Here is a 27,999-nt window from a genome sequence, read left to right on the forward strand (position 1 = left end):
TTGATTGACTCCCCCTGCCCTGCTTAAGCTGCTCTGCCTTCTTGAGTTGAACAGACTCCACAAAGCCAGAGGTCTGGGTCTGACTGCCTTGCCCGCTGAGGGCCTCCGAGCTTACAGCCCTTCTTTCAGTGCGTCCTCATCTACTGTGGAAGTATTCAGTGCTGATAGCCATCTCTGACTTTATTTACTGTTTGACCCCATCTGTAGTTTTAGTAAAGCATCTTTCATCTCTGCCATTTAATAGAAAGCCTGTGTGTCTTGCTTGTTGCTTGTCAAGCAGGGTAGGCTTGTTACCCTGGAACCACATAAAGATGGGAGAACAGAAGCTCCTTGATCAATTAATCATTCTATCAATGAATCAATGGCATTTATTGAGCATTTGCTATGTGCAGAGCACTGTATTAAGCTCTTGAAAGAGTACAACAGAGTTATAAATACATAATGTTAGAAACAGTTCGTCGGAAGAGTCCACCAAAAGCAATGTGTCATATCTGCCTTAGTCAAGGTTTCTGCAGAATGCTTGGGCAGGGAATTGTATCTACCGGCTCTACTGTGTTATACTCTCCCAAGTGCTTAGCGCAGTGTTCGGCACACAGTTAGCATTCGATCAATACTATCTATTGAATGATTATTTATAGGGCCTAGGACAGACCATCTGACTCTTCTTCCTGGCTTGGGCTGGAGACACTATTCTACACCTATAATTGTCCAAGAAAGGAGATTCTCGAACCTGCCCCAGTGTCTGACCTTCCATGACATCATGTAGTTCTTCCTTATATTTAGTTTAAATTTCCACTGCTGGACTCAAGCCCCTAGCTCACCCTGCTAAGATGGAACAGCCCATGAAGAGGGCTGTGAACAGAAAAAATGTCAAGCAGCATGGCCTAGTAGAAAGAGCACGAGCCTGGGAGTCAGAGGACTTGGATTCCATTAATAATAATAATAATGTTGGTATTTGTTAAGTGCTTACTATGTGCCAAGCGCTGTTCTAAGCGCTGGGGTAGATCCAGGGTATCAGGTCCCATGCAGGGCTCACAGTCTTAATCCCCATTTTCCAGTTGAGGTAACTGAGGCACAGAGCAGTGAAGTGACTTGCCCAAAGTCACTATTCTATTCTATTCTATTCCCAGTTCTGACACTTGTCTGCTGTTTGACATTGGGCAAGTCACTTAATTTCTACCTGCCTCAGTTACCTTATCTGTTAGATGGGGATTAAATCCCCCTCCCTCCGATTTAGGCCGTGAGTCCCATGTGGAACAGGGACTATGTCTAACCTGATCATCTTGTGTATCTACCCCAGTGCCTAGAACAGTGTCTGATAATAATAATAGTAATGATTGTGGTATTTAAGTGCTTACTATGTGTCAGGCACTGTACTAAGCACTGGGGTAGACACAAGATAAATGGGTTAAATAATTGGGCCGTATGGGGATCAAACACATGACCTTGGTGTTATTAGCAAGCTTAGCTCTTAACAAGTACCTTTTTTAAAAAAAAAAAACCCAAGTCCAAAGGTCCAATATGTATGATAGAAGTTGGATGAGAGACTTGAAGCAGATCACAAATAACTTTTCCTAGATTTGGAGGAAATGGGAAGTCATTGGAGGATTTTGAGGGGATGGGAGATCTGTGATGAGTGTTGCTTCAAGAAGATGATCCCTGATGCAGCGTGTAGTATAGGTTGGAGGGGAGAGAGGTTTGGAGGCAGGGAGACCAACAAGGAGGCTGATGCAGTGGCCTAGCTGTAATTCGACAAGAGTTTGGACCAACATGGTAGCAGTCTGGGTAGAGAGGAATGGGAGGTAGGAAGCAGCACAGCCTTGTGGAAAGAACACAGGCCTGGGAGGCAGGGGATCTGGGTTCTGATCCCAGCTCTGCCAACTTCTTGCTGGTTGACTTGGGCAAATCAATTAACTTCCCCGTGCTTCAGCTTCCTCAACTATAAGATGTAGATTAAATCCTACTGCCTTCTATCCAGACTGTGAGCCCCATGTGGAACAGGAAATGTATCCACCCTGATAAACCTGTATCAATCCTAGTGCTTAGAACAGTGCTTGACACATAGTAAGCACTTTCATTCATTCATTCAATCGTATTTATTGAGCGTTTACTGAGTACAGTATAACAACAAATTGACACATTCCTGGCCACAACAAGCTCACTTGACAAATAGTTAAAAAAGTAGTGTGCAGGAAGAAACAGTAGTCGGGATGAGACAGTGGAAGGCAGTGAGGCATCAAGGGTGGCAACCAAGACTGCGGCCTCTGAGTCAGAGAGGATTTTTTTTTTTAAATAGCATCTGCTAAGCTGTTACCATATGCCAGGCATTGTGCTTCAAATACAAGCTAATCAGGTCGGGCACAGTTCATGTCCCATATGAGGCTCATAGTTTTAATCCCCATTTTCCAGTTGAGGTAACAGGCACAGAGCAGCTTAGTGACTTGTTCACGGTCACACAGCAGACAAGTGGCAGAGCCGGGATTAGAAGTCAGGTCCTTCTGCCTCCTAGGCCTGTGGTCTATCCACTAGGGCTCTGTCTTCTGTGGTGCTGTCATCCACAGAGAAGGGAGAGTAGAGATGAGTGGGTTTGGACAGGAAGATGAGTTGTTCAGATGGGGATATGTTAAGTTTGAGGTACTGCTGGGACATCCAAGTGAAGATGTCCTAGAGGCAAGAGGAAACAGGAAATGTGGGATTGTAGTTTAGAGAAAAAGTTGGGCCTCAAGATGTGGATTCGGGAGGGTCTGTGAAGTGGAATGGCTGAAGTCATGGAATTAGAGGTGCTCCCCGGGAGAGTAGGTGTAAAACAAGAAGAAAAGGACCAGAATCATTCTTCATGGGATACCTGGAGTTAAGGACTGTGAGACCAAGGAGGAGCCAGCAAATCGGCCTGAAAAGCAGCAGTCGGAGAGAATGGAGGATAACCAGGTTAAAGTATTGTCTGCAAAACCAACACCTAATAGTGTTTCAAGAAAGAGATAGTGATCCACAGTTTTAGGGTGACTGAGTGGTCAAAGAGGATTGGAACAAAGCCCATTGGATTTGACTTTCAGGAAATCATTGGTGGAGTTTCAGTGGAGTGAATATAAACTCAATTCAACAGGGTTAAAAAGAGAGCTGTGGAGAGAAAATGGAGGAAGTGAATGTATTCCAAGAGTTTAGATGGGGTGGGAGCAGGGAGCTGGAGTGATAGTTGGAGGGTGCTGTGGGATAGAGATAGGGCTTTGTAAGTTTTGGGGAGACTTGGACACGATTGAACCAGTGAAGTGAGACATTGCAGGGAGCAGTGAGGGAAGGGAAAAGAGAGGATAGGATTGGGGTGAGGGAAAGAGGGGGTGGAAAGTGGGTGGGAGACCTCCCCTTGAGAAGGGGGAGAAAATCAAGGAGGGAAAAGTGGTCTATGGAGAGGGAGATGGGAAGGATTTTGGGGAGTTCGAGCTTGTTGGTTTCCATGTTACTGATGAAATAGTGGGTAAGGTCAGCAGCAGTTAGGGAGGGAGTCAGAGTGGAGGATGGAGACTTTAGGGGGGCAATTAAGAGTTTAGAAATGTTGTCTGGAGGTGTGGGAATGGGAGGCAGTGAGGGAGGAGTGGAAGACAGATCTGAGTTCAAGTGAATGTGAGATAGCCAAAGTCAGGCCGGTGTCTGGATTTCCTCTAGCTGCGTTCAGCTGCGCGGGTGCAGGAGGAAATGGTCTGTGGAGTTAATACAGGGCTGAGGGTTGGTGTGAGAATGGCCAACTGTTGAGAAGGGGGGCAAAGGATTTGAGGTGGGGGAGGGGGCAGAATTGAGAGCACTTACTTTTCACCCCAAGTGAGGGGAGGGTTGGGAAGGACAACAGGCCACAAAGGGTGAGTGGCAGATGGATTTCAGGAGCCGCTCAGGACCCTGGGAACTTGGAAACATCCGGCTTCTCTCCTCCTGACCCCATTCTTAGGACAGACTCATCATCTCCCCCTTGACAGGGGACACACCCCCATTCCTCTGAGGAAGAATGACAGGAGTCCCTGCCAGGGCGTGACAGGGCGTTGGGCTGGAAAGGATTTCACAACCAGAATTTTATTTTCAGCGTCATCCTGGGCAGCTGGGTTACAGGTGCCTCACACCTCAAACAGTGGGAAGTCCTTAAAGTGGAGCAAGAGCAGAGGGTGGCGGTGATGAGCTGTATTGTCTGGGTTCCTATCAGGTTCCGATTCTGGGACAGACAACCCTGGAAGTCCACATTTGGGGAAGAGGAACTCAGAACGCAGAAAAGGAATGAGAAGCAGTGTGTCTTAGTGGATAGAGCACGGGCGTGGGGAGTCAGAAGGACCTGGGTTTTAATTCCGGCTCCACCACTTGTCTGTTGTGTTACCTCGGGCAAGTCGCTTTACTTCTCTGGGCCTCAGTTACTGCATCTGTAAAATGGGGATTAAGACAGGGATCCCCATGTAGGACAGGGACTGTCTCCAACCCAATTTGTATCCACCCCAGAGCTTAGTACAGTGTCCGGCACATAGTAAGTGCTTAACAAATGCCACAATTATTAACTTTGAGCCCCACATGGGACATTGGTTGTGTCCAACCTGATTAGCTTGGCTCCACTCCAATGCTTAGTACAGTCCCTGATGTATAATAAGCACTTAAATATCATTAAAAAAAAGAATGCCCAGCCTTGAGCTTCTACCTTCATCTCTTCCTAAGACTCCTACTCCCTACCTCTAGGCTCTCCTCTTTCCTTCTCTAAATTCATAAGAACTGGACAAGTCAAGGCTGAGAGAACTCAGGCAACTGTGTCTACTCCAGCGCTTAGAACAGTGCTCGGCACATAGTAAGCGCTTAACAAATACCAACATTATTACTTATCTGGGCCTCAGTTATTTCATTTATAAAGTGGGGATCAGGACAGTGAATCCAATATGGGACAGGGACTGTGTCCAACCTGTTCAGCTTGAATTTACCCCAACAGCTCCATTTGCATTTACTGTACTTAGAACAGTTTCGACACACGGTAAGGGCATGACAAATTCCACAATTATCACTATTTATTATTGTTATTAATGGGACCCCTTTTGCATGACCTCCTAGAAGGCACTTTGCAAGCTGAAAAGTAGTGCGCCCAAAACACCAGCAACTACGGTAGGCTATTCACCATCCACACCCCTCCCCTCCTCCCTACCTCCAGGCCAAACTGCACCTAGCCGTCCCCACCCCACCAATCTGAGACGAGGGTGATGCAGAGTTTGGTTTCATGCTTCACCTGGGCCGCGTTGTCTTGGGTCGACTCCTCCTCCCATCAGCAGGGCGGGCCTCAGCTCCGGTCCACGTGGAGCAACGGCTTTGGGCAGATGACTTGGTGAACCCGTAACTGCAGTGATTCAGAGAGGTGTTCCCTGGGGAGATCGAGTCTAGATTCCATGTGGACAGGCAGCAGGGACATTGGCTTCCGTTTCAGGGTCCGTGGCTAATTCTTGGCACCAGCCGAGGAAAAGTAGGGAGGAGTGAGTAGAAACTAGGATGATTGTTGAGTTTACCAATGTTTCTCCCACTACCAGGCCTTTCACAACGCGAGGAGCCCCTGTGTTTTGGCAAGGGAGTGGGCCAAGCCGACTTGAATTGATGGGGAGGGACAGAATGGGCTCTGGAGGATCTGCCTGGGAGTCCGAAGGACCTGGATTCTAATCCTGGCTCCACCACTTGTCTGCTGTCTGACCTTGGTCAAGTCACTTAACTTCTCTGTGCCTCATCTGTAAAGCGGGGATTAAGACTGTGAGCCTCATAGAGGACATGCACTGTGACTGACCTGATTACTCTGTTTCTACCCCAGTGCTTAGAACGGTGCCTGGCACACACCAAGTGCTTAACAAATACCATAAATAAAGAAAACAAAACAATAAAACCTTTCACTGTCAGTGATGTCATCTTCCTATATGAAGGGCAACTACACTGATGTAAGGGTAATAATGCTAAGGAGATAACTAGACCACCCACAAAGCCCTGCAGTAGAACCAGGGAGCAGGGAAAGTAAGTGAGTGATGACTCCATGCCTGGACCCGCACATTCCTGCTTCTGATAGACAGAGGACAGGGAGGTGAACTCTCAGTCTGCCCAGTTTCAGGAGTTTTTGGAGAAGCGCCCACCAAAGACATCTCACTGGGGGCACTCCCACTCCCCCAGGTATAGACGGTGCAGTGGGGAAACTGGCCTGCCGTTGGGCAATTCATTCTAACAGCTTGTTTACTGGTTGCCCTGTGAGCATGAGGTGTTAATTGGTGGTTATAAAATTAACAACAGATTAATAACCCGATTACTCCTTTGATGAGAGATAAAACCCCACACATTGTGGGGGGGGGGGAATTATGGCACTGGTGATAAAAAAATAAAACCTCAAAACCAAACTCAGATACAAACCCCAGTTTCAAGTTTCCCCCTGAAAGGAGCAGCAGTTCTCTGCTGCTCGGAGGCTTCCCTTGGCCAGCTTCTCTGGACCGGAGGAAGCAACCTTGAGCAGAGGTGAGGTCCCTTCCCTCCACCCAGTATCTTTCCCTAAATCAGGTCCGATCCACCATTGGTACTCATTGTGCGCTTACCATGCTCAGAGCACTGTACTAAGTGCTTGAGAGCATAAAATACAAAAAAGGTGGTAGATACATTCCCTGACCACAACAGCATCCTTCTCCCTGGGTCTCACTGGCCCTGGAGTCTTAGAATTCTACCAATTATATGGGGAGGGAGATCAGAAACTTCACAGCCTAGTGGAAAGAGCACGGGCCTGGGAGGCAGAGGATTGGAGTTCTAATCCTGCCTCTGCCTCTCACCTGCTGGATAACCTTGAACACATCACTTAACGTCTCCGAACCTCCCTTTCCTCATTTGTAAATGGAGATGAAATACCTAATCTCCCTCCTACAGTGAGGCCCAAGTGGGACAGGGATTGGGTCTAACCTGATTATCTTGTATCTACCTCAGCGATTAGTACAACTCTTGGTAAGCACTTGAACACCACAATCATTATTACTATCAGACCTTTCATTGAGGCACACAGGGGACTTGTTCAGGAGGCTACAGCCTCTTTAGGTAGGACCCAGATTCAGCTCTGCTGGCAGGGGGGGACACCCTGAGACCAGTCACCTCCAATGGGTGGCAAAAGCACCGTCGCTGCCTCCTGCCCCCGCTGCCAATCCACCCTCAGCAGCTCCCTGGTCTTCCGCAGTGCCAGCCTGCCCGTCGCTGCTGGGAATGGAGCCCTGCTTCCCAGCCAGAGTACAGGGGACAGCCCCAGCCTAGGAGACTCCAGAAAAGACTTGAGACCCTGGCCCTCTGGCCCATAGAAAAATTTATTGGTGACTTTAAAAAAGAGGTTCCTCTTCCAAAGGAGAGTTGGAAGAGTCAGCTAGGCTAGCTTAGAGTGAGTGAAATGCTTGGAGGGATGATGGGAGGACAGAGAGGCGAAGACCCCCCACACACCCCAACCCTGATCCCAGCAGTGTCCTGCTCTAGAGATGGACTCGAGAATTCACCAAAATTTCCACTGCCATGAAGCCAAGTTTCACATCCATCCCGTGTCAGGGTCTAGGATTTTATTTACTCTCCATCCCCACCTAACACTCTCACCCCACCCTGCCTATCGTGGGAAAAACAAATGCCAATCACCAGAAAGAGAGAGAGCTGTGCCATTATCCATGTTGTATAAATAGCTTCACGTGGAATATGTACAGCTTTTACACACAATTCATCCATACCCAAATTAGACTGGCTGGTTCCAGTTGGCGTGTCCAGTTGTGGAAAAGATGTGGGTTCTGGGCTGCTTCGAAGAGGGAGGAGCAGTCAGGGGAAAACCAGATGAGAGGGGGGCTCCCCTTCTGACCCTGGCATCTCTTTCAGGCCACAGTCTGAGTGGTAGGAGGGGAAGATCCCCAGGACCATCCTGGCTTCCCTTCTTGGTTGCCAGTGCTCAACACCTACTCCTTCAGCAGACCAAGCTTCTTGAGAGCCTCTCTCCGGTGCTCATCCGTAGCACCCTTGGGGGTGATCTTGACACTGACGCAAGGAGGTCGAGGCAGCTTGGAGCGGCTCTGCAAGGGGTAGGACAAGCGTTTTTCATTCCTCTCCTGCTCCACGTCAGCCATCTTGCCCACCTGGATGCCGGCAAAGTCCGAACCTGTGCCCAAGGAGGCCGGGCGGGGCCGGGTGTTGCGTAGGATGCTGGGAGAGATCTTTTCCAGAAAGGAGACCTTGCCCAGCGAGCTGCTGGTCTTGGGGCCAACGTCCTTCTCGGCCGAGAGGTAGCTGCTCAGCCCGACCCCCGAACGCTCCAGGGTGTTGGATTTGAAGTTCAACTGCCTCAGGCCGGGGATGGAACCCTCCGCCAGGGCCAAACTCTGGTCAGGCTTTGGCCTAGATGGGGGATTCTCTACTCTGGCATCCTGGTGAATGGGGACAGGCGCGGATGCGGGAGCGGGAGGCCGAGCGGGGGCAGGAGTCTGAGTCAGACCTGGAGCGGGAGCCCGAGCCGAAGGCGGAGAAGCCGCCTGAATCAGTGCAGGAGTGGGAGGCTGAACCAGATGAGGAGATGGAGAGGGGGCCCGAGCTAGAGGGGCGGTGGGAGCCGGAGGCTGAGCCACAGGGGGAGTCTGAATAGGAGCCCAAGCTAGAGGGCCAGTGGGGGCAGGAGGCTGAGTCAACGGAGGAACCGGAGTAGAAGCCCGAGCAGTGGGAGCGGGAGGCAGAGTCACAGGGGGAGTCGGAGAAGGGGCCCGAGCTAGAGGAGCACTGGGAGCAGGAAGCCGAGCCACAGGGGGAGTCGGAGAAGGGGACCGAGCTGGAGGAGCGCTGGGAGCGGGAGGCCGAGGCACAGGAGGAGTCGGTGAAGGGTCCCGAGCTAGAGGGGAAGGAGAAACTGCAGCCGGAGCAGAAGTGGGAGGCTGAGCTAGAGGGGAGCTGTTTGGCTTGGTCCAATGGAGGTTGGGTTCGCTGTCTTGATCCTGAGGCAGCCCCAACTTCTCCAAGGCCTCCCGCCGGGCTCTCCTCTGTTCCTGCAGGGCCAAATGAGCTGGGCTCGATCGCTCGGGGACCGGGTCACCGTGGGAGACTTCGGGGCGGTGGGACAGCCAGTTCTGGGGGTTATTATGGAAGCTGCCCCGACTGGCTTTCAGGATGATATTGGGGGGCAGTTTCCTGGGCTTTGGAGCTGTTGGAGGGCCAGGGTGGGGTCTCAGATCCCCCTCTTGTTCAGAAGGGGAGTTTCCGGGCCCCATAGTCTCTGAGGAGAAGCCAGGAGGCGGCAAGAGAAGCCCCGGGGTCCCTTCCGGGTCCCCCTGTCTGGTTCTGTGGGACATGAGCTGGGAAATAGCTTCCTCTCTCCTTGCCGGTGGATTCTGGGGCCACTGGACAAGGTTTTCCTGTGCCTTCACCTCGGTCCTCCCTCGCCCTGCCCTCTGGTCCCCTTCCCGGAGCAGGCCAGCCAGCAGGGACTCTTGCTCCAGGTGTGGGTCCCGGAAGGCCTCTGGAGGTGGGATGACCACCAGGTCCAATTCGGACGGGCTTTCCGGGACAGCCGGGTGGCTTCTGTTGACCCCCTGACTCTCGGGGGGCCCCAGCAGGGAACCTCTGGGCACTGCAGGAGGAGGCCCAGTGACTGAGCTTTGAGGCTTAGGGGAAGAGCTCTCACTGGCCAGCTGGACTCGGCTAATGTGGATGTTCCTTGGGAGGCTATGGGAGCCGGACTTGAGCTCGGGGGGCTGAAGTGAGCTGGGCTGAAAGCTGCTCTTCTGTCTTGGGCCTTGGATACTTCCTTCCAGATGGCCTGGGGTAACAAGACAAACAGAGGTGAGAGTCCCATATGGCCACCCAAAAGTTTGAAATACGAGGGTAAACGTCCACATTTCCCTTTCCTGCTTCCACCCCTGCTCCCCCAACCCCCCCTCATCCAACACACACTCACCTTCCTCCCTATGGAAAGGCAATCCACTGAACCCTGAACTCTTAAGTAATAATTGACTAACTTTCCCCACGCTTAAAGATACAACACACTTCTCCAGGTATCCAGGTTATTCAAGGGTATGATTTTTTTTTTCTGTTGGTCCGGCATTAAACTCTTGCAATAGAAGAAAACTATTATTATTAATACAATGGTAATAATAATTGTGGTATTTGTTAAGCATTTACTAGTGCCAAGCATTGTACTGAGATGTAAGAGGAAGCTAATCAGGTCAGACACAGACCCTGTCCCGCAAAGGGGTTCACAGTCTAAGTAAGTGAGAGATCAGGTACTGAATTCCCATTTTGCAGATGAGGAAACTGAGGAACTGAGAAGTTAATTGACTTGCCCAAGGTTACACAGTAGATGAAAGGCAGAGCCAGGAATAGAGCCTAGATCTTCTGATGCTCAGCCACGTGCTTTTTCCCTTAGGCCATCCTGCTTCCCAGTTTCTACCTGGGATGGCTCTGCCCACTTTCCCTCATACTGCATCAGAGCTGGAAATTGAAGAGGTTTTTTTTTCCTCTTGCCAAAGTCTCATCCCTCACCTGAAGATTCCCAGAAGACGTCATCCAGCCTGGGGTGTAGCAGTGTTCTACAACAACAAGACATATCCTGCCTCCAATCTCCCTCCTCAACCTTCCTGAAAGATACCCGGGCTTCAGGACTCTGATAATCCTCCCTCTCCCGAGTTGATCCACTGGGGCACGGGCTTCTGCCCCCAAGTAGGCCCATGGGATCCAGGTGATACAGGTGAGTCTCCCCCCCCACCACCCGGTAAATCCTGCCCTGCGCATACCCAGATGACAAATGATCCTAATTAATCAAGAAGGGGGTGGAGATCAGACCTAGAGTGAATGAACTCTGCCCCCAAACTCCCACAAAGCTCCTTTGTGACTCCTTTTCCCGGGGTGTGACCATACCTCTTCTCTCACTTGGGGCCGGGGGGTAGGACACACGCTGGGAGCAATCCCAGGACCTGGAAATCCGAGCTACTTCCCCAGGTCCCCACTCAAGAATGAGATGGATACCCCAACTCGTTCCACCTAACCTATAATAAAAAGCCATCCCACAGTGCTTGGGAAAAGCTGTCTCCACATCCCACGAGGTGAAATTCCTTCTTCAGTTTCAAGCCCTCGGCCCGGCCCCTTTAAGAAGATAGCCACACCCTTCCACCTGCTCTGTTCTGGGTCAGAAGGCCAGAGGGTGAGGACTGACCGTCACCGTGTACCAGCAAGATTTGCGGCCTAGGCTGTTGGAATGCACCTCCATCTGCGGAAGATGAGAAACAAGGCCCAAAGTCCTCCCTCTCCTCCTCCCCGTTCTTATCTACTGCAGTCATGCGAGTTCTGGACCTCTAAGATGATGGGGGGCCTAGTAGGCAATCAAGACCTGCATCTGTCTTGCAGCCTGACTCAGTCTTTCCAACAACACATATGGACCCCTCCCTCCCTTCCTCCTCTCTTCAAGGTTCCTATGTCTTCATGAGAGGTGCTGGGGTGAATTTAGGGTCAAGTGAGCTGATCCTGTCTCCCTTCTGGCCCACTAACTTTATTGTGTTATATTTTTCCAGGTGCTTAGAACAGTGCTCTGTATGCAGTAGGCACACGATAAATGCCGCCGATTGGTTCTTCTGAGCCCTCGCCCATGTGGAGTGGCTACAGTCCAGGAGGGTGTGGAGGGATAACCATTTGGCTACCTGGGTTGCTCCTTGGGGAAGATCGGGCAGTGTGGTCTAGGGGAAAGAGCACGGGCCTTGGAGTCAGTAGACCTGAGTTCTAATCCTGGCTCTACCACTTGCTCCCTGTGTGATCTGGGGCAAATTACTTAACTTCCCTGCGCCTCAGTTTTCTCGTCTGCAAAATGAAGATAAAATATCTGATATCCAATCCCCTTAGACTGTGAACCCTCAGTAGGGCAGAAACAGTGTCTGATGTGATTATATTGTATTCATCCCCGTGCTTACCACAGTTCCTCAGTCAGTCATAGTAAGTGCTTAGCAAATACTGCTGTCATTATCATTATGATTATTTTTAGATGTTAATGGACTGTTCTGAGTCTTTCCCTGCCATGCTGGACTACGACACCAGCTCTCTGCCACTCAGAAAAATAAGCCTTACCCTGAGGCGTCAAGAGGCCTACAGGTTGCGGTCTCCCAGTCCTGGGCGTCAGGGCCTGCTCGGACTCGTCGGTGGACAGCCCACTGTCCGTTTCTCGGTCCAGGGAGCCGATGGTCTCCTCCAGGAAGAGAAGGCACTCCTTCTCCTCCGCTGACAGGAAGTCGTAGCTGCCGTCGCTCTGCACACGATGGCGAAAAATGAGGAAAGGGCGGCGTGAGGCCGAAAGCCAACTTCACAGAAACTGGCAAACACCCGGCCTGCTCCCTGCCCTGCTCCGCAGAGGAATGCTGAAGAGCTAGAAGCTGCTGGGCCTCTTCTGCCAATCTGGGCAAACCAGCCCGGGCTGCTCCCTGAAACCACGCGTAAGGCAGAGGAAGCGATATCGCTACGGGAATGAAGAAAGCCGCCCAGCCTGAACCTCGGGCAGAGATAACCGGCTGCAGGCAGATCCTTCAGGCCTTCTGCAAGGCCTGTCCAGTTCTCTTTTCCCAATCTTTTGGCCCCCTTGGCCATTTCCACACTCATCCACCTCACTGTAAGGTTGGGGGGAAAGGAGAGGAGAGGAAGGCAGGTCCAGAAAGGCAGGAAGCCTGAATTCTAGTCCCGACTCAGTTGCTGAAGCACTGTGTGACCTTAAACGAGACACTCAGATGTCCCCATCTCCTAAGCAACAATCGATCAATTGTATTTATTGAGAGAATCAATCAATCAATAGGATTTATTGAGCACTTACTATATGCAGAGCACTGGACTAAATGCTTGGGAGAGTACAATATAAAAGAGTTGGGAGGATGAATGAAGTCATCAGAAATGGGAAAGCACTTCGTGCTTTTCCATGTCTACTAATTCTATTGTGTTGAACTCTCCCTATTGCTTAGTATAGTGCTCTGCCCGTAGGGAGTGCTCAATATATTCTATTGATTGATTCAGGACAGAAATCCAAGAAGCTGCTCTTTGAAGTCTAGGTGCCCCTAGTCCTCCTCCTTTGGCCTAGACAGTAAGGATGCCGGAGGAAAGAATACACCATAAGTTTCTTATGGGCAGGGAAAATGTCTGCTAATTCTGTTGTACTGTATTCTCCCAAGCTCTTAGTACAGTGCTCTGTACATAGTAGGTGTTCAATAAACACCATTGATTGATTGATTGATAGATAAAGGACTTTTGATTGTCACAGGGGCAAAGACAGAAGTGTTTCTACTCCAGGGGAGAGACTGATGCCCCATAGGGTGTGAGGGATTGAGCTTGTCGCCGTTCCAACCGGAGCCCATTCCATTCCTCCAGGACCCCAGGTGGGCGTTTATGCGCACACATGCACATGTGTGCACTCAGACACACGCACACACACACATATCTTTGCACCACCAGTTTCAGCGTTGGGACTGGTGAACCACTGCATGCCGACATTTCCTCGTCTTCGAGGCAGAAGCAACCCAGGTCTCCTCACCCCACCAGAGGCTGGGGAGAGTGAACCCCGAAAGCTCTCAGTGGCCAAGGGTGGGGTGCGGTCTTGAGGCCGCTCCAGTCCCTCAGAGACGGCCAGCTCCCCAGCAGCACTAGAAGTCCAGAGGGTGGGGCTCAGGTAAGATACATTAACTTCCGCTACCAAACAATGCTCCTTTGTCTGGGGCCATTTTTCAGAAAAGTGACAGGAAGACTTTTTTCTCCAGTCCTACCTGATCTGCCAGGTGCAGAAATGGCTCCCTCTGGAACTGGACTACTGGCTACGAATACCCCTTTAACCTTGTTCTTCTTCACCCTGGTGGGAATTTCACCTGAGGATTATGCCCTACTTACTCCCTCTCCCTTCTATGTCTTCCTTGAACTTGGATCTTTACTCTTTAAGCACTTGATACCCCCCACCCTAGTCCCATAGCACTGGTGTCCATATCTGTTATTTATTTTACTATCTGTCTCGCCCTCTAGACTGTAAGCTCACTGTGGATAAGGAATGTGTCTGTTACACTGTTATACTGTATTCTACCAAACACCTAGTACAGTGGCTCTACATGCAGTAAACACTCAAAAAAGACCATTGATTGATCAACTCTGTTGTACTGCACTCCCCCAAGAGCTTAGTACAGTACAGTCTGGTACAGTAAGTGCTCAATCTACTCTATTGATTGGCTGGGGGCCCATGACCTGTCGATTGGGACATAGTCTCCCTTCTCTCTGGAGATGTTAGGAAGAACTTCTTTAAAAAGATCAGAGACTCTTCAGACTGGGAGAGACCTTGCGATGCCATCTTGGACATCCTCCAACTTCTCATCAATGCCCCCTCCCCTCCACGGCCTGAGGTGAATCGATACTGCTTCTGAAACCTCCCAAAGAATGAGCCCTCCCACCCCTAATGCATAGTACAGTGCTTTGCACACAGTAAGCACTCAATGAAATGGAATGAATGAATATTCCAGAATCATCCCCCTGGCAATCTCAGTCAATCCTTAATGCAACAAAGAGGTACCAGGCTAATACAGGTCATGGGTTCACTCCGTTTCACTAGGGCCCCGGAACCCCTTCCTGAGCTAGCTGCTCTATGGCTCCTGGCGATTCCCTAGTCTTTTTTGCTCACAGCCCTCAACCCCAACCCAGTAGGGTCTCTCTCCCCTAGCCGACTAGCCTCCTCCTACCCCTTAGAGGAAAACATGGAATTTTCTTCCCTCTCCCTCCCGGCCCAGCGAAGGTGTTTGGAAAAACAAGCTCATCTGGCTACGAGGTGCAGCCCCAGAGACAGAGCCCAAGGAGGAAAGGACTAGAGCCCAAATATGGCCAGTAAGTGAAAGCCGCAGAGGTATGGGCAGCGGGGAACGGGGTCCAGCGGAGCAGCGCAGAGTGGAAGCTGAGGCATGAGGGACGGGGCGGGGGGTGGGGCGGGGCGGTGGGTCAGGCGGGGCGGGTACGTACAAATCCAGAGTGGGTAGAGTCGGCACTCGTCATGCTGTCGCGGCTGCCGACGCGGGTGACGGGGTCCGTGCCGGGGCCCGCTGGCCACAGCTCCTTTTCGGGCATCACCCGAAGCAAGATGCAAAGGGACTCCCAGAGAGGGAAGCGGAGGGAAGCGGGAAGGTCCCCTGGCCCTGTCTGAAAAGAGAGAAGAGTCAGAGCCCCAGCGGAAATCCAGGACCCGCCTGTCCCAACACCGACAAAGGAACCAAGCGTGGCGGCCTAGGGCTGGGAAGGGTTGAGAGGTGGTCATCTAATCCAACACACCCCCCGCCCCCGTCTCGAAGCAGGAATGTATTCCTTTCACTATCCCAGATGGACAAAGACAGGACTATACTGAAAGCACCTCAGAGACAGAGATCGGATAGTTTCACTCAATCACTTCTTTTGGTATCAGGGTCTTCCTGATGCCTATCCTAAACCTCTCGCTGAAGCCATAGCCTTTCCATTTCACCCCATGCTGCCCCGAACAGAGGTAATGACAATAATAGCCATATATTTTTAATGATAATTGTTAAGTGCTTACTATGTGCCAAGCACTGTATTAAGAGCTGAGGAAGATCCAAGCTAATCAGATTGGACACAGTCCATGTCCCATATGGGGTTTGCATTTTGAATCCTCATTTTATAGATGAGGCAACTGAGGACCAGAGAAGTGAAGTGACTTGCCCAAGGCCACACAGCAGACAAATGGCGGAGCTGGGATTAGAACCCACGTCCTCTGACTCCTAGGCCCGTATTCTTTCCATTAGGTCACTTTACTTTATTTAGGGCCCATTTTGGGCTTAGATACTTAAACGAACAGCTCAAGAGCTGGTTATAACTTCTTTTCAGGCCCACTCTCTCCCTCCTGACTCCACCCGCAAGCACCCCTGGAGAGAACCATTTGTGAAGCATACTTTGGTTACTCTTATAATTAAAATAACAATAATCATACATTAGATTAACATTAAATTTTTAGAGCAAGAAACAACGTGAAGTCACCTACTGTCTTATGTCCTTCACCACAAACGTCAAGACGTTTGCCCAAGGACCTCAGAGAGGCAGGGATAGAAAAAGACCCTAGGAGATTTGACATCCAATAGAGTTCTCACACCAGTCAGGCCCTCCTCTCCACCCACTTACTCCCCAAAAGAGAAAGAGCACAGGCCCGTGAGTTGGGAGACCCGGGTTCTAATCCCAGCTCTGACTACTGCCTGCTCTGTGACCTTGGACAAGTCTCTTAATTTCTCTGGGTTTCAATTTCATCTGTAAAATGTAGTAAATTCTAAATAAATAAATATTAATAAAATATAATAAATTCTTTTTATTATGGTAATGGCTAAGTGCTTACTGTGTGTGTCAAACACTGTACTAAGTACTGGGATAGGTACAAGTTAATTAGGTCGGACACAGTCCCTGTCCTGCATGGGGCTCACAGTCAAAGTAGGGGGGAGAACAGACATTGCATCCCATTTTAGAGTTGAGCAAACTGAGGCACAGAGAAGTTAAGTGATTTGTCCTAGGTCACACAGCAAGCAATTGGCTGCTTCTCTCTTCTTCCTCTTAGACTAAGTCCCACAAAGGACAGGACTGTGAACCCCTAATGAGTGCTTAATGAAGAATATTATCATTGAAAGCCTTGTAGATTAGACAAAAAAGACATTCCTTTTTCTAAAGCTCCTTCAAATGCGTTCTCCTTTATGGATTTCTCTGGATGGAGGGACTTTGGAGACGGGTCCGAGTCACGTCAAGTCCGACCCGGGGCCCACGTTGAGTTTCCACAGCCGGTGGTGAATCAGCTTGACGGCTGAGCCGAGAGGGCGAGCACGAGGGCCAGACGCACGTCCTCCCACCCCCGCCCTCCCTGCCAGGAGGCGGCCCGGGGCCGGCGGGACGTCAGCCTGGCAGGGAGGGAGGGACAAGGGGCCCGCGTGTTGACAGAGGATGCCAGTTCGGGTGTGTGTGCACGGAGAGTAGGGTGGGGAGACAGAACATGGCTGCCGGCCCAGAGGACGACTGAGCTTGAAGCATCCCAACGGAAAGCTGGAGGCTCAGTTTTCCCCACCGCCCAGAGTGAAGCACTTGGGAGGCAAGAACAAGAACAGAGCATCGGGACGTCAGGCGTCAGACTGTCAACAGCCTCAGAGTTTCGGGGCTGAAGGAGGTTTCCTTCTATTATATTGTGTGTGTCTGTTATTGCGCTCGCCCCAGCGCTTAGTACAATGCTCTGCACCCAGTGTGCGCTCAATAAATCCGACTGGCTGACTGACTTCCTTCCAGGGCTCATCCTGGCCTAGCCCTCCCCTCACATAAGGACCGCCTCTCACCCAACCCAGGAACTGGTGGCAGGTCTCACTCATCCTCACGATTCCATGACCTAAAAAATTGGGATCGTCTTTAAAGGCTTACAATGTTCCCAGCACTGTACTAAGTGCTGGGGTAGATATAAGATAACCAGATCAAACACAGCCCCTGTTCCTCACCGGAACTCGGCCTAAGTAGGGGGGAGAACAGGTATCGAGTCTGCAATTTTACAGATGAGTAAACCAAGGCCCAGAAAAGTGAAATGACTTGCCTAAGGTCATTCAGCAGGCGATTTATGGAGTTGAAATTAGAACCCAGGTAAAAATAATAATAATATTTGTAAAGTGCCAAGCCATTGTACTTGAGTTCTGGGATAGACGCAGTAAATGCCGATCAGACACAGTCCCTTTCGCACATGGGGTTCCACTCTAAGTAGAAGGGAGAACAGGTATCAAAACCACAATTTGCAGATGAGGAACCTGAAGCCTAGAGAGGTGAAATGACTTCACCAAGGCCACCCAGCAGGCAAATAAATGGCAGAACTAGGATTAGAATCCAGGTCCTTCTGACTCTAGGCCCATGCTCTTTTCACTAGACCACACTGCTTCCCTTGGGGGCTGATTCCAGGGTGTCCCAGAGGGGAAATTTTTCTTCTTCATGGCTCACCCCATTCCTCTGCTCCTGCAAGAAGAATTCCTAGATTTGGATTTTTTTTTTTTTACCGTATTTGTTAAGCACTTTCTATGTGCCAGGCACTATATGAAGAGCTGGGATAGACATAAGCTAGTCAGACAAGCTAGTCAGACAAGCTAGAGAAGCAGCGTGGCTCAGTGGAAAGAGCCTGGGCTTTGGAGTCAGAGGTCATGGGTTCGAATCCCAGCTCTACCACTTGTCAGCTGTGTGACTGTGGGGAAATCACTTCACTTCTCTGTGCCTCAGTTACCTCATCTGTAAAATGGGGATTAACTGTGAGCTTCATGTGGGACAACCTGATTACCCTATATCTACCCCAGCACTTAGAACAGTGCTCTGCACATAGTAAGCACTTAACAAATACCAACATTATAATTATTATTAGATTGGACACAGTCCATGTCACACATGGGGCTCACAGTCTTAGTCCTCATTTTACAGATGAGATAACTGGGGCATAGAGAAGTGAAGTCACTTGCCCAAGGTCACACAGCAGACAAGGGGTGGAGCCGGGACTAGAATCCAGGTCCTTCTGACTCCCAGGTCTGTGCTCTATCCACAAGGTCTCGCTGCTTCTCTTCACAGGGCTGCTTCTCTTCACCCTGCTCTTCACAGGGTATTTTGTTGTCTCTGCCACCAGGCAAGACCGAACTTAACTCAGATGGGGTCTGATCGACTCGTAGAAATTACGGAAAATATGGCCGCCTTCCCTTTGCTTAGGTCCTTCTCTCTCCCTTATCACCAAGCAAAGGGCTAGAGGACCCCAGCCTGGCTTAAAAGTGGAGAAAAGCGGTGTGGTCTAGTGGGAAGAGCACAGGTCTGGGAGTCAGAAGACCTGAGTTCTAATCCAGGCTCTGCCTCTCATCTGCTGTGTAACCTTGGGCAAGTCTTGGCTTCTCTGAACGTCAGTTATCTCATTTATAAAATGGAGATTCAATCCAACTAATACTTAGACTATGAGCCCCATATGGGACAGGGACTTTTTTCACCCTGATTATCTTATCTGTCTCTACCCCAGCACTTAGCACAGTGTTTAGCATATAGTAAGTGCTTAAAAATCACCATTATTGTTATTATTATTATCATTATGTGACTCCAAGATTCCACAAATGCCAGCCTCCACCCAAGGTCACTGCCTCTGTCTTATCGTACCCAGTCATAGAACTGTCTAAAGCACTCACTACAGTGCTCTGCACATAGAAAGTGGTCAATAAATACGATTGGAAGAATGAATGAATGAGAGAGCCTGGTCCATCTCTCCGTTTCCAAGCTGGCCTTGGCCCAAACCATCCAGACCAGATGGGGGCTTTCACTGTTCAACTAAGAAATAGTAGATGACCTCCCTCTGTCAAAGCCCTTTCGCCCCATTCACCATCTCCCTTTTCAACCCATTCTTCTTTCCCTCTCGCCCCCCACCCAACAACCTGCCTCGGCTCCGCCAGCTCAAAGAAACAAGACTCCAGTTGATTTCTGACCTTCCTCAGGTGGTGCTTTTCCAACTTTATAGCCTTGAAACCTGGGGGCCTAAACCACTGAAACTCATGACACTTCTTGATAAGAGGCTGGATAAGCACGGCTGAATAAAAGCTCAAGGTTCCTTTGGCAACCCTTTATATATCCTGACTGCCAGCTTGGTAGTATTAAAAAAGACTGTTATTACTATAACTACTACTAAAAGCCTAAGGTTCCTTGGCAACCCTTCGTATACCCTGACTAACCCAGATTGGTTAAAGGATGAACACTGGTAAAGTGTTGCTGGGACAATCTATTTAGGGGACATTAAATATTAACTTCCTCCCTCAGGCTGTGGCAGTCCAGAATAGCAGCAGAACCAAGAGAGGAAGGTAAATACTACACATTTTCTGCTTTTGGAGCTTGGGGGTGATCCAGAGGGGAGGAGTTGCTTTGAAATCCTGTCATTCGTGGAGCCCAGGCCAAAACCTTCCCAAGACCCCAAAGAATGACAGGAACCCTTTGCTGGAATCTGAGGATCCAGATGATCCTAAAGGAGCCTGTGTCTCTCTGCTTGATGGTCTGTCCCACCCCAGACTAAGCACCCCCCTGCCCCCATCACCCCAACTCACTCCCTTTGGTCTACCCCCCTTCCCACCCCACAGCACTTGTGTATATATGTACACATCTATAATTCTATTTATATTAATGCCTGTTTACTTATTTTGATGTACATATATATATATATAATTCTATTTATTTATATTGATGCTATTGATGCCTGTTTACTTGTTTCAATAACTGCCTTCCCCCTTCTAGACTGTAAGTCCATGTAGCAGGGATCATCTCTATTGCTGAATTGTACTTTCCAAGTGCTTAGTACAGTGCTCTGCACTCAGTAAGCGCTCAATAAATATGACTGAATGAATGATGAATGACCTTTCAAAGCCTTATTGAAGGCACATCTCCTCCAAGAGGCAGTCCCTGTCTAAGCCCTCATTTCCTCTTCTCCAACTTCCTTATGCGTCACCCTTGAACTTGGATTTGCTCCCTCTATTCACCCCTCCCTCAGCCCCACAGAACTTATGTACATATCTGTAATTTATTTATATTAATGTCTGGCTCCCCCTCTAGACCCTAAGCTTGGTGTGGGCAGGGAATGTGTCTATCGACTGTTTTACTGTACTCTACTAAGTGCTCATTACACTGGTCTGCACATGGTGAGTGCTCATTAAATATGACTGATTATTTGATCTCTGTACGGCCATTTTTTGTGGTTCTGGCGGCTATTGAACCCAGTGGATTTGTTGCCTCTGTCTCCAAAATTCCTCTTTGTTCTTATCCAATTCCTCAGGGGAATTCTGTACTGACAGAAAGTGTTTGGCAGAGTTCTGGGGATTATAAACTATCTGTTCTTGACCATTCATTTATTCATTCGTTCGATTATATTTATTGAGCACTTACTGTGCACACAGTACTGTTCTAAGCACTTGGGAGAGTATAATACAACGATAAACAGTCAAATTCCCTGCCCACAATGAGCTTACAGTCTGGGGTGGTGTGGGGAGACAGACATTAATTCAAATAAATAAAATCACAAATATGTACATAAGTGCCGTGGGGCTAGGAGGGGTGAAGAGCAAAGGGAGCAAGTCAGGGCGACGCAGAAGGGATTGGGAGATGAGGAAAAGTGGAGGGGACACTGGCTGGCTTTTTGGTCAAGGCCCTGCTGGGATTTGTATCTCAGATTCAGTATCAGTCTTCAGGAGTGGGGAAGAACACCTATTTTGGGTGGGTTTTTGGGGGGGGGGGTGTTCAGATTTGTCTCAAATGCCTGAACCTCTCAGCCATGGGCCAAATGACCCCCTTCTCTCTATCTTCCCCTTCCCTGAGTCCCGCAGCTAAGAAGCACTGAGGGGAAGAGAATCAGGCAAGGAAGCCAGCTAAATTGTACGCTCTTTATGGGTGGGGACTATGTCTTCGATTGAACTCTCTCAAATAGAGTGCTCTGCACACAATAGGTGCTCAATAAATATTATTGTGTGAAGGAAATAGCTCCCCACTGGACCCCTCAGGAAGGGAGAAATCCCTCTTCTCTCCTTGTTGCCTCACCCTTGACCCCCATGCATACTGGAACAGCTCTAGACATGGAACTCCCCCCTGCAGAGCAGAGATGCAATCAATCCATCAGTGGTATTTATTGAGCACTTGCAGAGTACTGTATTAAGTACTTGGGAAAGTACGTTATAACAGAATTGGTAGAAATGTTCCCTGCCCACAACAACCTAACAGTCTAGACGGGATGCAGAAAGATATGCTAAGGTGAAAGGCCCTCGGTTGGATGCACCCAAAACGCATGCTGAATTTTTGTTGTCTCGGCTACCAGGAAGCAAAGGCAGTTTGAATCAATACATTTCACAAATAAATGCCCAAACCTTACCCTGCCAATATCCTTCCCCTTCTTCCCCCTCCAAATCTTTCTCTAGAGCCTACAAGAAGGGACTTTTTTTAATGGGATTTGTTAAGCATTTTCTATGTCCCAGGCGCTGTAGTAAGAGCTGGGCTAGATACAAGCCAATGAGGTTGGACTCTGTCCACGTCCCATAATGGGCCTCACATTCTTAATCCCCATTTTGCAAATGAGGGAACTGAGGCCCAGGGAAGTGAAGTGACTTACCCGAGGCCACACAACAGACAAATGGCGGAGTCAGAATTAGAACCCAAGTCCTTCTGACTCCCAGGACCGTGCTCAATCCACTAGGCCACGGTTTGAGCTTTATCTTCCCTTGTGGAGATGCGACTAACTGTTGAAATGACCAGAAAGGATAGAGCTGGCTGCAGATGCAAAACTGTTGTCAAGATCCAACCTCTGGGTAAGCAGGAGTTGGTGGTGCTACACTTCCCTTCAGAAGTTGGTGGTGTGACACCTCCCTTCTACAGAGAATTTAAATGCAGCCAAGCCAGGTCCACCCAGAAAACTAATGCAGATGGCTGAGAAAAGTCCCAAAATCACCCACCCTAAAGGCTGGTGCATTCCATGGCGTAGTGGATAGAGCGTGGGCCTGGGAGTCAGAAAGTCATGGGTTCTAATCATTGCTTGCTGTGTGACCTTGGACAAGTCACTTCAAGTAGAAGCAGCGTGGCTTAGTGGCAAGAGCACGGGTTTGGGAGTCGGAGGACACGGCTCCGCCATTTGTCTGCTGTGTGACCTTGGGCAAGCCACTTCACTTCTCTATGCCTCAGTTACCTCATCTGTAAAATGGGGACTAAGACTGTGAGCCCCTCGTGGGACAACGTCATTACCCTGTATCCACCCCAGCGCTTCGAACAGTGCTTGGCACATAGTACGCACTTAACAAATACGATAATAATAATAATAATTATTCTCTGGGCCTCCGGTTCCTCATCTGTAAAATGAGGATCGAGACTGCGGGCCCTTTGAAGGCCAGGGATCGATTTGCTTGTATCCGCCTGGCACATAGTAAGCGCTTAACAGATACCATAATTTTAAGCACCTAGTATAGTCCTCTGCACACAGTAGGCGCTTAATACATACCACAGTTTTAAGCGCCTGGTACGGTGCTTTGCACACAATAAGCGCTTAATACGTACCTCGATTTTAAGAGCCTAGTACAGTGCTCTGCACACAGTAAGAGCTCAATAAATACGATTATTTCAAAAGGGCCCCAGTTCTGCCTTGCCACCCGGGCCCGCCCTACCGGGCACCAACCGAAGCGGGCAGAACTGCAGGGCGAAGAGGCATGAGTTTAGATTTCTGCTGCAGCCACCCTAAGCAATGTGTCAGCTCCACTCCCTCAATGCCCCAGGCAGAAGGCTCAGCACAAATCGGCTTCCTATTTACCACCCCCCCCCCCCCCCCCCGCTCTATTTACTTAGCTCCCGTGGCCAGGGAACAGCAGGTGTGCGCGCTGAGGGGACAATGAAACGAAACGTTGAGTCCAGCTCTTTCTTTTTGGCACCGTGGGATCTGCCCCCTAGAACGGGCTAGGATTGAAGGAGATTGGATTGGGAGAGAAATTGTGCTAATTCATCCAATCGTATTTATTGGGCGCTTACTGTGTGCAGAGCACTGGACTATGCGCTTGGAAAGTCCGGCTCATTCGCACCCAGGGCCTGATGTTTAAAGACAGATATCCTCTCAACCGATAAAGGATTCGATCGTTTCCTTTTGGAAACTGCTAGGTTGATAGACTGTCCCCTTTAGCCGTCTCTCCCCCGACCCCGATGCAGCGCTGGCTTTGGATCCATCAGTGGGATTTATGAGCACTGTACTAAGCGCTCTGGAGAGGGCAAAACACCAGAATTGGCGGACACGTCCCCCGCCCCATCACGAGCTCCCCAAGCCGAGGTGCGGACCGGAATTGCCACCTCTAGGTTTCTCTCTCCCCTGAAATCTGGGCGAGGAGAGTCCCACCCAAGCTCCCGCACAAGTCATCCTCCCAAAAGCCTGCGATTCCCCCATCCCGGGGGAGGTCACCTACCTGCTCTCACCTTCTCCCTGATCCGCTCCGGATGCCAGGAGGTGCTCGAAGGGATGGAAAGAAAGCCCAAGGGAGGAATTTCTCCAGCCAACCTGGCCGGGGGCGGAGAAGCCTCAGTGTCCCCCTCCTCCCCTCCCAACCGCCCCCCCACCCCCCCTTCTAGCAGCTGTCCAAATGAATGATGAACTCACCTTGGCTGGGCTAGGGACGGGAGAGAAAGGACGGCCCTCCTATTCCAAGGGCAGAGCCGCCAGAGAGGAGAATTCTCCCCCCTGCCTCCCACACTCTTTTCTTCTCCTTTTGACCTCCTCCTGACTTTACCTGGGCAGGTAAAGGCTTCATCCGTGCTGCCTCACCCCGCCCCTTCTCCTGACTCCAGGCCAATCCCAGCTCGGCTTCCACCTTCTCATTCCAGCTGTTGCACCAGGGAGGGGCAGCCCAAATCCTGCCCAATCACCTCTTCTAGCCCCAATCTTGGGCAACCTATTGGCAAAGGCAGGAGGAGGAGGAGGAGGGAGAAGAAGGAGGGAAGAGAGAGGAGGAGGAGGAGTTCTGTGTCGAGCATATGTGTGGGAAGGGCCAATTGTTTCTACTTAAAGGGATACACACAGTTTGACGACTGACATGACTGCTTCCAGGACATCTGGACATGACCAACTTTTTCTTTCTATGGTGTCTGTTAAAGACTTTCTCTGTGCCAGGCACTGTTCGAAACCCTGGAGTAGATACAAGCAAATCTTGTTGGCCCCGGTCCTTGTCCCACATAGGGCTCACGGTTTTAAATCCTCATTTTACAGATGAGGTAACTGAGGCACAGACAGGTGATGCGCCTTGGCCAAGGTCACACAGCTGACGGGGGGCAGAGCCGGGATTAGAACCCAGGTCCTTCTGAATCCCAGGCCCGTGCTCCATCCACTAGGCCGTGCTGCTTCTCTGGACCCAAATTGGGTCTATCTCCTTTCCACGGTGGATTGGGGAAGCGGATTTAGGGTGATAGGAAATGTCAGAATGGCAGGGGCCTTAAATTGATAACTCTTGGCTGCAGAGGGGCAGAAGCCCATCTCTCTGACCCACCCTTCTCTCTTCTCACCAGTGGCCTCCCCTTGAGGGCTAATGGTCTCTACTTCCAGGCTCGGGACTCAATCTTTATTTTTTTATGGTATTCGTTAAACACTTACCATGTGCCTGTCACTGTACTAAGCACTGGGGAAAAGACAAACTAATTAGGCTGAACTGTCCATGTCTCTCATGGGGCTCACAGAATTAATCTCCATTTTACAGATGCGGTAACTTGGGCACAGAGAAGAGAAGTGACTGACCCAAGATCACACAGCAGACAAGTGGCAGAGTGGGATTAGAACCCAGATCCTTCTGACCCCCAGGCCAGTGCTCTATCCACGAGGCCATGCTGCTTCTCTCGATCAATCAAACAATGGTATTTGGGGCCATTTGGGGCCAGAGGGGAGGGCATTTTGTGAGATTGCCAAAACCCTGGTAGCTTACTGTTCTTATCATCATCATCACCATCATCATCATATTTTGTTAAGCACTTATTCTATGCCAAGCTCTGCATCAGCTGTGTGACCTTGGGCAAGTCACTTAACTTGGCTTTGTCTCAGTTACCTCATCTGTAAAATGGGGATGAAGACTGCGAGCCCCACGTGGCACAAGCTGATTACCTTGCATCTACCCCAGAGCTTAGAACAGGGCTTGGCACACAGTAAGCACTTAACAAATACCAACATTATTATTATTATAAGCAGTGGGGTAGATACAACATTCATTCATCCAAGTGTATTTAATGAGTGCTTGCTGTGTGCAGAGAACTGTACTAAGTGCTTGGGAGAGTACAGTACAACAATAAACAGCCCACTACGAGCTTGCGGTCTAGAGGGTTATAATACAATACAGTCAGATTGGACACAGTCCCTGTCCCACATGGAACTCGGGCTAAGGGAGAGGGAGAATGGGTATTTAATCCCCATTTATACAGATGAGGAAAATAAGGCACAGAGAAGTTACGTTTTCTGCGCCGAGGTTCTGACCAAACAAGTGGCAGACCTAGGATTGGAACCCAAGTCCTCTGACTCCCTGATCCATGGTCTTTCCACTAAGCCTCCCTGTTTCCCAATGGAAACAAGGCACAGATTCTCGTTCCCAAAAATCAGAATTCTAGAATTGGGACCTTTGTAGGCCATCTGGTCCTGACTCTGTGCAGGGAAACACCTAAACCTTCCAGGGAAGACGGGGATCTGTCCCAGTGCTTGGCACATCGTAAGTGCTTAACAAATACCATTACTATTATTATTATTATTGTTATGTTTAAAGATAGAGAAGCAGTGTGGCCTTGGGGATAGTGCTCGGGCCTAGAAGTCAGAAGGGCCCGGCTCTAATCCTGGCTCCACCGTGCACCTGCTGTGTGACCTTAGACAAGTCACTTCACTTCTCTGTGCCTCAATTACCTCATCTGTAAAATGGGGATTAAGACTGAGAGCCCCATGTAGGACGTGACCTGTGTCCAACCTGATTAGCTTGTATCTACCTCTGTGCTTATTACAGAGCCAGGCGCATAGTAGGTGCTTAATAAATACCATTTTTAAAAAACCCTCAGGAATGGATATTCCTCAAACTAGTAGCAGTGTAGTGACTGCGGATTATGGCAGAGGACAGGACATTCCGGAGAAAGTATATCCATGGAGTCGCTATGAATCAGAAACGACTCAACGGCACTTAGTAATAATAATAATAATAGGTAGCAGAGACAGTGGTATTTACTGAGCACCCACTGAATGCAAAACACTGTACTTTGAAAGTATGGCAGAAAGAAGAGATACGTTCTCTTGGTCGATCTATCAATCAATCAATAATATCTACAGAGTATCTTCTATGAGAAGAGCATAGAACTAAATGCTTGGGAGAGTAAATAATAATGTTGGTATTTGTTAAGCGCTTACTATGTGCAGAACACTGTTCTAAGCGCTGGGGGAGATACAGGCTAATCAGGTCATCCCACGTGAGGCTCACAGTTTATCCTCATTTTACAGATGAGGTAACGGAGGCACAGAGAAGTTAAGTGACTTGACCACAGTCACACAGCTGACAAGTGGCAGAGCCGGGAGTCGAACCCATGACCTCTGACTCTGAAGCCCAGGCTCTTTCCACTGAGCCACGCTGCTTCCCCAGAAGTAACTAGTAACTAGTAAAACAGTAACTAGTAACTACTACTACTACTACTAGTAACTAGTAAAACAGAGCTAGTTACAGCCTAATGGGGAAGACTGACACTAGAATAATTTTAAGTTAGAAAGGAGAAGCAGATGTTGCTTGCAGTCTCTAGGTGTCACCTATGAACTCAGACCCAGTGCTTAGAACAGTGCTTGGCACATAGTAATCGCTTAACAAATACCATAATTATTATTATTATAATCTGTGACCTTCATACATTTGATATTCACCCCACGCCCAACCCACAGCATTTATGTACATATCTTTAAATTATAAATCACAAATTATTTATTTATATAAATGTTCATCTCCCCCTCTAGACTGCAAGCTCGCTCTGGGCAGGGAACGGGTCTGCTCATTCTGTTGAATCGTACTTTCCCAAGAACTTAGTATAGTGCTCTGCACACACTACATGTTGTAAATACCATTATAAAAACTTTTCACTGATGAATTAGTCCATGAGGATCTTATAATCTTCCTAGTGAAAGCGAGACAGACAAGCAATCAGAATGCATAATGGAGTGCACACTGGAATAAACATAGATATATAAATGCCAAGGAGCAATTAATCAATCAATTGCATTTGAGTACCTACTGTGTGCAGAACACACACTTAGTAGAGTACAATATAACACAGATGGTATATATGTTCTCTGCCCGCACCGAGCTTATCGTCTAGAGGGGGAGTCAGACATTAATATAAATAAATTACAGATATGTACATAACTGCTGTGGGGCAGAGGAAGGGGTCAATAAAGGGTGTAAATCTAACTGCAAGGGTGATGCAGAAGGGAGTGGGAGAAAAGGAAATGAAAGTCTAGTC

General features: G+C 49.3%; 1 protein-coding gene across 1 annotated transcript; it reads right to left on the minus strand.

The window, feature by feature from the left end:
* Window positions 1-7,544: 7,544 nt before the first annotated feature.
* Window positions 7,545-24,340, minus strand: C7H1orf116 (chromosome 7 C1orf116 homolog). Its single transcript, XM_029068293.2, has 4 exons — window positions 24,143-24,340; window positions 14,980-15,156; window positions 12,079-12,256; window positions 7,545-9,784 (listed from the first exon to the last, which is right to left on the minus strand). Exons 2-4 carry the CDS (start codon window positions 15,082-15,084, stop codon window positions 7,941-7,943), a joined length of 2,127 nt encoding a protein of 708 aa, XP_028924126.1. The 5' UTR covers window positions 15,085-15,156; window positions 24,143-24,340; the 3' UTR covers window positions 7,545-7,940.
* Between the last annotated feature and the right edge of the window lie 3,659 nt (window positions 24,341-27,999).

The sequence above is a fragment of the Ornithorhynchus anatinus genome, chromosome 7 (assembly GCF_004115215.2).
Source record: "Ornithorhynchus anatinus isolate Pmale09 chromosome 7, mOrnAna1.pri.v4, whole genome shotgun sequence".
Taxonomy (NCBI): domain Eukaryota; kingdom Metazoa; phylum Chordata; class Mammalia; order Monotremata; family Ornithorhynchidae; genus Ornithorhynchus; species Ornithorhynchus anatinus.